General features: G+C 44.6%; 1 protein-coding gene across 1 annotated transcript in view; it reads right to left on the bottom strand.

Moving 5' to 3' along the window:
• The window catches only part of pmfbp1 (polyamine modulated factor 1 binding protein 1), a 137,856-nt gene that overhangs the window by 20,292 nt on the left and 105,064 nt on the right, over window positions 1–12,500 (bottom strand). Inside the window, exons 18-19 of the mRNA XM_083777761.1 lie at window positions 9,023–9,128; window positions 153–262 (exon numbers count right to left, since the gene is read on the bottom strand). Of these exons, the coding sequence (XP_083633887.1) occupies window positions 153–262; window positions 9,023–9,128 (216 nt within the window). The remainder of the gene's footprint in view (window positions 1–152; window positions 263–9,022; window positions 9,129–12,500) is intronic.

The following is a 12,500-nucleotide window of genomic DNA, read 5'->3' as shown; positions in this document are numbered from 1 at the left end:
ATAAGGGAAGTCTGAAAAATTGCTTTACACCCAAAATATGGGAAGTTTGGAAAATTGCTTTACACCCAAAATATGGGAAGTCTGAAAAATTGCTTTATACCCAAAATATGGTTGTAAAGAGCTTAGTGAATCGGCCCCATGTGTATCCATACTTGTGCTCTGTGATCCAACGGTTGACGTTAGCCATGACCAGCTGGCTCTCACGGTGAAGCTTGGCGTTGTCCGAGCGCGTCCCAGCCAACTCCAACCGGAGCACGTCCACCTGCAGTCACACACACACACACACACACACACACACACACACACACACACACACACACACACACACACACACACACACACACACAATATATATATACCTAATAATATGCATTTACAGGGCACCAACTGTTTTTATTACATAATTCGTCTCAACTAAACTCCAAAACCTCACCACAGAGAGGGAATCACAAACCCCCGTTGACTCAGCCAATGGGGATGTCCGGTGCATGACCCATAATAACCACACTGACAAGGGAACCATGTATGGCTTGAATTATAGAACTCCATGACCTTTCCCTTTAATTGCCTTGTACAGTAACTTACCCAGACCTGTAAAATGAGATTTTGGAATACTGTAACGTTTTCCATGTTTTTCTAGTACTGTGGGAAATATCTGCCCTAAATAATTCAACAAATCAACTATCAATTACAGACTAGCCATTATTCAATTGATTACTTCTTAAAAAAATCAATCGAATAATTGAATAGCTTTTTTTTTTATATAATTATTTTTAGGCAGAATTACCTCCAGATTATTGTCTCCACCAGGCCGAAGGCATGGGGAGAGAGTATGTTTAGTATTAAACCTGTCATGGCTAGGAAGAGACACACAAGTTTTATGTAAGATTTCTTTTGTTTTTAAATCATGTTTTGAGAATTGCAAGGATTTATGTAAAAGAAAACAAAGGTCGAAAATAACATTGATTTATTTTTTCATGTTTAGAAATTGTGGGAATTTGGACCCAACCGTACAGTAGCTTTCTATGAGAGGACCCAGCCTTCCTGGAGAAAAGGCACCAAGTGCCGCGCTACGATCTGCTATTTTAGAAAAATCGTGAATATAAATCTATGAATATATATTATTTTAGTTTTTAACTAATTAATTAATAGTTTGAGAACCACTGACATAGAAACATGGGTTTTTCAGAAAACTGTCAGGATTTAGAAAACATTTGTAGAATCGTCCTCAGGTCTAAATGGGTCAAAACAATGGAGTACAAAGAGGTGAAGAGAAGCTGTAGAGATGAAGAGGGTATCGGATGGAGGGATGCAGAAGGAAATGGCTCTCCCTGGCCTGGACACAACGAGGAGAGAGGTGAGGTTGAAGAAGCTGGTATGAACAGGGAGATGGTGAAAAAATAAATGCTGACTGTGTCATTCTGCTTATCAGCCAAGGCCTTCTCCAAACCCACTACATGGGAGCCATCAACATGGTAACACCAGATACTATGTACTACACGCACGCACGCACGCACGCACGCACGCACGCACGCACGCACGCACGCACACACACACACACACACACACACACACACACACACACACACACACACACACACACACACACACACACACACACACACACACACACACACACACACACACACACACACACACACACACACACACACACACACACACACACACACACACACACGGTCTCCTGTGTGACAGCTAGCACGGGGATGCTTGTAGCTGTGAGGGGCTGCATGTTGTGATCAAGACTAAATTACACACTGTAGCTTCAGTGTCAGAGGAAAACAACATGACGTCTAAGAGTAAGAGAGAGAGAGGGAGAGTCAACAAGAGAGTGAGTAGTAGGCTATAGGTAGTGATATAACCGCAGTTATATTTGAGAGTGCACAAATACACACACTGGAGGCGTCTAAATGTGTTGAAGCGTCTCGCAGAGGTCGGTTCTATTTGGAGCGTGGACGCGTGGCACAGACCTTCTGTTTTGGAGCGTGGACAGAGGTCTGTTCTGTTTTGGAGCGTGGACAGAGGTCGGTTCTGTTCTGGAGTGTGGACGCATGGCACAGACCTTCCAAAATGAGTTACTTTGTCTCCACTGAGAGTACACTCTCAGTGTTAAATTAACATTGATTTTATAATATAAATTGGGGTCCCAGAGATATAAATGCCATTAAATGGGGGTCGGTCGAAGCCTAATGCATGTCAAACTTGGGGTCCTTGAAATTAAAATGGTTGAAAATCACTTGCTAGAGCCGTAAAAAAACGTTTTTTTTTTGGGCGGGAACCCCTTTTGGTTATGTTTATTCATTATGTTATGCTTTATGCATTATGTTATGCTTTAGCTATTGAAAAATAGCAGATCTAAAAGCTCATAGCGCGCCACCGAGTGGCGCGCTACAAGCTTGTAGATCTGCTATTTTTGACAAATCGAAGAACGACTGACATAGCATAGCTTTTTCAACTGTCAGGATGTAGAAGACCTTTTTAGAATCTGATCTCAGGTCAAAATGGGTTAAAACGTGTCAATTTCACATGAAAAAGTTAGAGAACCACTAAACTACATGAACCTTCCCAGTGACAACGTGCTGCTGAGGTAGCATCAGTGCCATCAGTGTGTTCCTCTCAGCTCGTCACAGCACACCCTCTCATCAAATTAATGAACACATTTATTGTTAAACACATTTTGATAAAACATTCATTCATTCTGTCTAATTAGTAGAGCCAACAGGCCTGACATCACTTAAATATGCATACTTATCACTCACAGGGACTGAATTAAAGATCCACAAGCAGGCACGCGTGCGTGCGTGAGACTGAGGTTCTCCCAAGCAGGTCGTTTTACCCTGGACTTAATGGTGATAATCATGGCGTGACCCTACATTAAACTTGCGCACACGTGTGAGTGTGTGTGTGTGTGTGTGTGTGTCTGCGTGTACGTGTGTGTCTGTGTGTACCGTGTGTGCATGCACGTTTGTGTAAATCCCGCTCAGGCTTAATGGCGACGATGATGACATGTTATATCCATTAGTGCAGTCAGCGGGCCCCGACGGTCGGCAGATCTAGCATATTAATGATGCTGATGATGGCTTCTTTAATTAGCCTGCTCTGACTGTCGCACACTGCACGGACGCACCTCACTAACATCCTCCCGTGGAAACCTTGAAGGTCTCAAATGTTCATTAAATCGGAAAAAGAACCTGCTGTGTTCCAGTGGATCCAATGCGGTTACTATACCGGCATTTAGTCACAAGTTCTACTTACAGTACATATGCTATTTTTTAATTTGAATCCTGAAAAGTAACCGGTTTGGACATACTGTATTAGGTTTTCTCTGCTCGCCACACCCAGTAACATGCATGGCAAGAATTAATAGTTTCACAGAGCCGGTGCAGCGGTGGTAGTGATGCTCTGCAGTGCACGTCAGCACCAGCTATGTGTAAATAAAGGTCAGCCAGGGAGAAAATTACTGGGGAATTTGGGTTTTCCAAATTCCAAACTTTTTTGACAGGAGACCTTTAAAAAAACTAAAACTAAATTAATATGTAAAAATATCTAATATATTTTGTACTATTTGCTAGAATGCTCCTGTGGAAGGGACTGGGCGTAGCGTGTGAGCTAATACTGACAAGGTGTCACAGGTTCATCACCCATGCTGAAAATCTATGCACTCCAAAGGGGCTTTGGAAAGAAAACATTCCTTCATGCCGTACAGTATGTTATGCTAGAATAGGGCCTTCAAATTAGTTCTGTATTTTCCGTGCAGAGGTCCTCGAACTGTATTCCCCATGTCTCCCTACTGTACCTGTACTGATAATGCTGCCAGAAAAATACTTTCCAACTTGAAACACACTCCCCTCCTATTTGTTACTGTTTTTTCTCCTCCATTTTTGTTGTTATGCCATCCTCCATCCTCCCCACACACAATAGAGTTGTCCCGAATACCATTTTTTTCAGACCGAGTAGGAGTACAAGTACTTCATTTTTGTACTTGCCGATACCGAGTACCGAACGAGTACTTTATATTTTCGAGTAACCACTTATTTTAGCCCGTTTTTCTCCAATTTAATTTCATTGTCATGCCTACACTTGTCAGTTGTCACTTAAGATTGTAGATTGGCTGTTTTTGGGCGATTTGCTGCAGTGTTGGGTCAGACTTGCTCCCGTTGCATGCGTTCAGCCTAGTGTCAATTGGATGTTTTGGTACTCGGTATCTGGGCCGGTTCAGAGTACGAGTACTTGAGGCTAACCGATACCAGTATCGGTATAGGAACAACTCTAGTTGTCACCCACCGGGAGGACGTAGAGCCTTCTTCCTACTCCTCACGCCCAACACTCCCTGCTGCTGACAGCCAGTAGGATGTACGTGACAGGCGCTGCCCCCAGAAAGTAGGATGTACGTGACAGGCGCTGCCCCCAGCCAGTAGGATGTACGTGACAGGCGCTGCCCCCAGCCAGTAGGATGTATGTGACAGGCGCTGCCCCCAGCCAGTAGGATGTACGTGACAGGCGCTGCCCCCAGCCAGTAGGATGTACGTGACAGGTGCTGCCCCCAGCCAGTAGGATGTACGTGACAGGCGCTGCCCCCAGCTAGTAGGATGTACGTGACAGGTGCTGCCCCCAGCCAGTAGGATGTACGTGACAGGTGCTGCCCCCAGCCAGTAGGATGTACGTGACAGGTGCTGCCCCCAGCTAGTAGGATGTACGTGACAGGCGCTGCCCCCAGCCAGTAGGATGTATGTGACAGGCGCTGCCCCCAGCCAGTATGATGTACGTGACAGGTGCTGCCCCCAGCCAGTAGGATGTACGTGACAGGCGCTGCCCCCAGCCAGTATGATGTACGTGTATAGTGACAAATATCAATCTCCCCGTCTGACTTTTCCACCCCCAGACACAGGCCAACTGTGTTCGTATCTGCTCCTCAAGCTTCCTGAAAGATATGTTAATCTGGATTAGAACCATTTTTTATTGTATACAGCCGACACTTTCACGATATGTGAAAATAGCACCTGGATTGTGTTAGAATTCTATTTGCTTTGCAACGTCGCACTCCCCAGAGGATGACCCAGGCTACTGCTTTTGGTGATCCCAGGCCTTTCTTCTATAGCACCAGCCCTACTGCAAAATATCCACACGTGTACAAGATATACATATCTCTCCATATCTATTGGGTGGATTGCCCAAACTTGGAGCAGCATGACCTACAGGGGCTAGTAGGGAGCCTTTTATAACCCTAGTCTTGTTAGGAAGATAGTATTTTTATCTTTCCCACTCGAGGTACAATACACAATTGTACTTCAGATTTCACGGTACCGTAGAAATCTCTATTGTGCTTGTAAAGCAAAAAAATCAGCTGGTCTACCGTGTATTCCACTGGTAGTACTGATTTACGATTTAGGCATTTAGCAGACACTCTTAATCCGGAGCGAATTACAGTACAGTAAGCGTGGAAAACTGATAACTGCACACTGTTTCAGTCTTCCACCCATATGCATATATTATAATACAACCCACTGCAATGAAGATAGCCTTTGTGCTCGAGGGAAAGGTGTTAATTTCACCTCAGCAAATGAAGCTCAGGATTGTTGTCTAATGAGCTGTGTGGAATAAAACGTGCACGCACGCACACGCACACGCACATGCACACACACACACACACACACACACACACACACACACACACACACACACACACCCTCACACACACACACACACACACACACACACACACACACACACACACACACACACACACACACACACACACACACACACACACACACACACACACACACACACACTTGGAGCATGTCCATTACATGTTGAAGCAGCCAGTTAATTGGACCACTTCTCTCCATCATATAAACGAATGAGCTTCATTTGTCTGTCCTCATCTCCTCACCGTCTAACCTGTGTGTGTGTGTGTGTGTGTGTGTGTGTGTGTGTGTTAAATGATGAGTTTGCAAGGGTTATTCAAAGCTAATTTGGCCAGTCTGAGGACTTGCACAATAATGAGTGAGAATGCTGGCCAGATGAGGCCTTTCAACTCACCAATTGTCCTACACATCACCGGACTGCACATACCATATGTACAGCCCTGCACATCCATGCAAACGCATGCATGCACGCACACACACGGCTCATTTCACACAAAGCACGTTGCACACAAATAATCTTTCTAAACAAAATGAGTCATTGATCGGAACAGTTTCTTCAATTATGGATCAAGACCTCTGAGAAACAAAAGTAATTGTTTTCTAAAACAATTATATTGTACATGATTCACATTAAATGCATGTGGTCACTTCTGAAGGACATTTGGAACTTTTGCATCGAAAGAAAATAAGTTAGTCTAAATACCATAAAGAGCAGGGTTTTATAGAAGAAATAATTATCATTCACATTAAAACTAGCTTCAATTTGATTCTAAAAACATAAATGTGTGTGTGTGTGTGTGTGTGTGCGCGCGCGTACAGGCTACTTTAATGATTCTGATTCTGTGTGTGTTTGAAGTATCAGCCACAAAATCATCATGCCTCATGTTGACCATACCAACTTTGAATTAATCTGAACACATGCAGAGCAATGAGATCCAGTGTGTGTGTGTGTGTGTGTGTGTGTGTGTGTGTGTGTGTGCTTGTGTGCGTGCATGCGTGTTTTGAGGATCAAGGGAATCGGCGTTGACATGCAGCCATGCGCAAACCATATTTGACTGGACTCTGCACGGCTGTATAACTTTAGCATGCAAACAAACCGTCATTGGCTCGAATGCGAGAACACATGCAGGCCATAAACAGACCTAGGGGGAAACAATCATCCCTCCGACACACACGCACACAACTGCCCACCGTCCTGTACACAGTTTTCAATTTAGGCATTTAGCAGACGCTCTTATCCGAGCAACCCATACAATAAGCAAGGTAAACACATCTTACAATGAATGTACCGACTGTGTGTGTCTGTAATCCACGTAACTCGAGAACCGTTCGACCCACTGACTTAGAATTCAACACACACGTTCCACACCACCACAGGGAGTGCAGTGCCCGGCCTTGAGTAAGTTGTCCTGGACTGTTGTCCAGCACCATCAGAAAAGGCTCTGGTCAGGCTCTGCTAGTGGACCTAATGAGCCTAACTACTACTAGTCCAATTCCATCGCGCACACGCACACGCACACGCGCACACACACACACACACACACACACACACACACACACACACACACACACACACACACACACACACACACACACACACACACACACACACGGCCGAGACACGTGCACGTGAGAAAAAGACAGAGCTATCTGTGGTTCAGCTACTGTGCACCAGGGCAATTTATAATATAGATTTCCTCTATGGGCCACCGTAGTGTACCATTTACCATCTCAAAGCCTTTGATTTTTTCCACCAGCAGATAATTCATCTCCCTTCTGGTCAATAGCACAAATCCAGGCCTAATGAAGGAGTCATAGTCAGACTGGTCATCATCACACATTGTGGCTTTTAAACACCGCTTGAAAGTCAAACGCATCGGAAAGCTCGTCTGGCGCCGATGTGATGAGAGAGGACACGCACGCACGCACATATGCGCGCACACATACACACGTAATCTCTGGGTGTGTTAATGCGTGCTAATGCTGAGAGAGGAAAGGGGAGGTAAAGTTATTATGTGGCGTTGCATTATTCACATAGCGCTGCCTGAGAGAAGGACCGAGGTGGAGGAGGAGACCGAGAGGAAGAGGAGAGGTCTGACGAAGACGAGCATGACAGAAGTATAAGGACTGATAGAAGGTGAGGAGAGACAGAGATGAGACAGTGGACCATGGAAATGATGAAATGTATATATTAAAAAAAGAGCGCAAGTATAGCGGATCTCAGGGATTAAGGAAGAAAAAAACTAATCTCACAACTCAATTTGTGCGTGCAATTTGTGAAATAGTTTAGCAGAGTGGCTCAGTGCCTCTGCCTGATGGCCTCAAAAGTCTAATATCTCCCCCGGTCCAGAGGGATGTCCCTTTGGTCTAGTGGTTAAGATGTTGGACTTTCATGCGGGAGACCCGGGTGTTACAATAGCATGAAAGGAACCCCTTACCCCTGTTTCCTAAACAATTAGCACTGTACTGTATCATTGATATTGGTATTGTTCTGAACATGGTCATGCTGTAATACATACAGCCAACCAGTTGAGCCACACGCGCACACACCCACCTGCAGTCAATCCAAGGAAATTATATGTAAATTGATATGGTTGTACTTTGTCTGTGACTGACAGTTTCCTTGATATTAATTGAGTGGCTCTGATGTTGCAGTAATCACCACCTGCCAGTGGTTCTTGAACTTTTTTTATGTCAAGGACCCTCAAATTGATTGATGTATTTGACCCCCATCCGAAAATGACTTCAGGGACGCCCAGAAGAGAAATTTATTTTTTTAATCATTAAATGTTTTGGCTGTTTTATTCATCCATGTCCAACTGAACAGCAACGGTGGAAAAAACTATAACAAACCCTTTGCAAAGACATAGGAACACATTTTGCTGCTCATAAATGATACAAGCTCCCGTGGCACCCGCAAGCTGCTATATTTGAAAAATCATAAAAATGTGCACAAATCTTTGAATATAAATTATACTCTTTCACAGCAAACGTATAACTCAAATATTCGCTTCTGAAGGGGGGTGGAGGGGGGGTTGATCCCCTGGAACAACATATTTTGAGATGGGGGTCTGTGGCCAAATACAATCATTCTGGGAGTCCTTGACATGAAAAAGTATGAGAACCATTGACATATAAACATAGGCTTTTCAGAAAACTGTCAGGATTTAGAAGACATTTGTAGAATCTGGTATCTTAAGCCCAAACCACACCAACGGGTCGCCATGCCACTCCTCGCAACGGTTGCGAGCAGTTGCATGGCGACCCTTTGGTGTGGTTTGGGCCATTCATTGAATTGAAAAACCGCCTCGTCCCGTCTCGACCCTTAATGTGTGGTTTGGGCTGAACAGTACCTGCTCCTGCAGCAGCTGTCTGTCTGTCTGTGCCTCCAGTCTGTGCTCTACAGCCTGCTCCAAGACCTGCTTTAACTCTGTCACCTCTTGCTGCAAGCCCTCTGACCTGTACACGCACACGCACACGCACCCGCACACACACACACACACACACACACACACACACACACACACACACACACACACACACACACACACACACACACACACACACACACACACACACACACACTTAAAACTCCACTCCTTTATATACTGTACAACTATTTCAATTAAACATTCATGAAAAACAAATAACTGCAATATTTCTCTATATGTACACATTTTATATTTCATTTTATTTATTTTAGAAAAGTCTAAATAAGTACAAAACCAAACAAAACACACACCAGAGAGGAGTCAATGAAGAGGCTAGCATAAGGCCAGTGTGTGTGTGTGTGTGTGGCAGTAAGTCTGAGGGAATGTGAAGGGGATCAATATGAAGGGGTCTATTCCTGCGTTGCCATGGCGTGTGTATTATGTAAGTGAGTAAGCGTGTGTGTGTGTGTGTGTGTGTGCAGGCTGGCTGTTCTGGCTACAGCAGGATCAATAGGACAAATGATTACCATTTCCACAAACCTCCCCACAAGCTGCCTTCAGCCTAACCCCCCCCCCCCCCCCCCCAACACACACACACACACACACACACACACACACACACACACACACACACACACACACACACACACACACACACACACACACACACACACACACACACACACACACACACACACACACACACACTCTCTCCACTCAACCTAACACTTCATACAGGCTTGATAACAGGCCTGGGCAATACAGCACATATTCACTAATATACTTGACTGGATGTTGCAGCAGGAAGTTGAATGTATAGGAAAACCTCAACAGCACTTTCAATGAAATATCAGACCCACATTTTAATTAAATAGATGTATATTATGTTTGGACACTTGTTTTCTCATACGAACAAAGCTCATTTGAATTTAATTTAATTTAATTGTGTATAAACATGACGTGTTTGGGATCATTTCTCTGTTGTAACAATGCTCCTTTACAATAACCTTTATACCGTTGGAAAGCCTGTTCATTTGCCTTTTAAATGGTGCCTCATTCGTGGGGAACATGCATTTGTGGCATGAGCAGCACAGCTGACTTACTAGGTGGGTTGCGCCCGTGAAAAATGAGACAAATATTATTCAGCTTATTCTGCTGTGGCTGCTGAGCGACTCTTGTTTTGAGCTTCCTACCCCATGTCCCGGACACTGGCGTTCCACAGGGCTGCGTCCTATCTACTCTATACACCAGTGGCTCTCAACGTGGGGTATACTATACAGATACACAGATATTGTTCACAAAGTGCCTCTTGACACCACAGTTATGATTGCCACTCTGTGGATTCGTCTATAGGAACAAGCTGACACAGGTTGTCAACCAGGCCAGTAGGCTCATTGGAGACAAACAAATGCAACTTCAGATGGATACTGAAGAATTGAACCCCCCCACTCATCAATACAGCTGTAGCCTTCTGGCAGGCCAAAACATTTGTACCCTCTGCTGTTGTCATTTTAACCCATTGAGACATGAGGCCGATCCTAAAAATGCTTTCTAAATATGCTTTAAAGATCCTATATTAAAATTGGCTAATGGGAGGTGGGCGGGCGGACCTCTGACGTCATTCTGACTCAGCCATAAACAAACTACGGCCATGTCACTAGGATAACATAAGCATAAACAAACCACGAGTCAGCTCCATATGGGCACAAAAGGGCCATGCCTATATATGGGTAAATTGATGACTTCAGGAATCTCATATGGGCATGAAATGGGCATATAAAATGGACAAGGCCAAACAGAAACAGACATCTCCATATATGGGCACAAAAGAGACGCAGACAGGCGGGTACAACAAGTACCCTGAGACTCTGAGACCTACCTTGAGACCAACAAGTACCCTGAGACTCTGAGACCTACCCTGAGACCAACAAGTACCCTGAGACTCGCACATATCGCTGGAATTGGCAGTGTGACATAGGTGTGAGGGCTGCACATCAGCCCGAACCTCTAGTGTAATAAAATAGCAGATGTACAGCTGAAGTATAAAATAGCTAGGTTTAAAGCGCTTAAACTAATTTTGATACTTCTGTATACCAATAAGACATATGGAATGTCAGAACTGGTCAGCTCCATATATGGAGATCTAAGGGTTTGAGGTTTTAGGTCAGATATAGAGTTGCTGGCCAACTCCATACAGTATATGCAGATCTAGGTGATGATTCAGTCTTCTCCATGTATGGCTATCCAGGGTTTGATGAGGTCATGTGTGTGTGTCCCGACACACCATTAAGGACCCTTGGGAGGTCCTTAATGCAGTGTAGTGCAGACCACTGTACTACACTACAGTTTGGAATATGGATATATGTGTGCGTTTACAATCAACACCTCTAAAAAGCAATAACACAAAGAGAAACCAATGTCATGACAACAGTTATGCAAGCGATCAAACTTAAAAAGCTTAGCAGGAGAGTGCAGTGAAGGAAAAATAAGTTCTGCAGAGAATACACGTGATTCTATCAAGAGAGTGGGTGAGGGACCTGAGAGACAGAGAATGAGAGAGACAGAGAGAGAGACAGACACACACAGAGAGAGAGAGAGAGAGAGAGAGAGAGAGAGAGAGAGAGAGAGAGAGAGCTGGGGGTTGGGGGGTCCTGTGGATAGAGCAGGGACTTCCCAGGCCACAGATGGAAGCCATTAGCATGATGTTGTTACTTCCAAAGCTTTCATGTCTCAGTTGTTATTAGATATCACACAGTTAACAGTAAACAGGAGGACTTTGCAAATGGCTGTAATCCACAGACACCACCGTTGTTTTCGGAATCCGACCGGCTGAGAAAATAAAGCTTTTTAAATGCAATAAGACGGCCTTATTATAAAACCGTAGCGTATATCGGAGGGCCGCCACGCGCGCAAAAGTCTCAACCTTGTCAGTTGGACTGTGGAAATGCTCTGCAGCCCCCCAACTTTACCCCGAAACTCCCCCAGTCTGAGGCTGTGACAGCGGGGTCATGTGGAAGACATAGTCACAACCGCAAATATGAGAGAGTGCACACAGGCACGCACACACACACACACGCACACACACACCCACACACAGACTCCAAAGAGCAGCAGAAGACACGAAGCAGAAACATCCACAAACACACACACATACACACACACACACACACACACACACACACACACACACACACACACACACACACACACACACACACACACAATGGAGGATACTGTACATGTGAGCTGATGTCATCACCACAAGTGACACAAAGGGGTCAGCACCAGGTCGTCTCACCTCTGAACTTTCAGCCCGTAGGACATGATATACGATTAAATGTTTACCTGGTATCCTATAGTTTCAATGTACAGATCGTTATTAAAACAGTATATTGTTTAG

The sequence above is a fragment of the Protomyctophum parallelum genome (genome assembly GCF_964188405.1).
Source record: "Protomyctophum parallelum genome assembly, chromosome: 12".
Lineage (NCBI taxonomy): Eukaryota > Metazoa > Chordata > Actinopteri > Myctophiformes > Myctophidae > Protomyctophum > Protomyctophum parallelum.
This window is presented reverse-complemented; position numbering and strand designations above follow the sequence as displayed.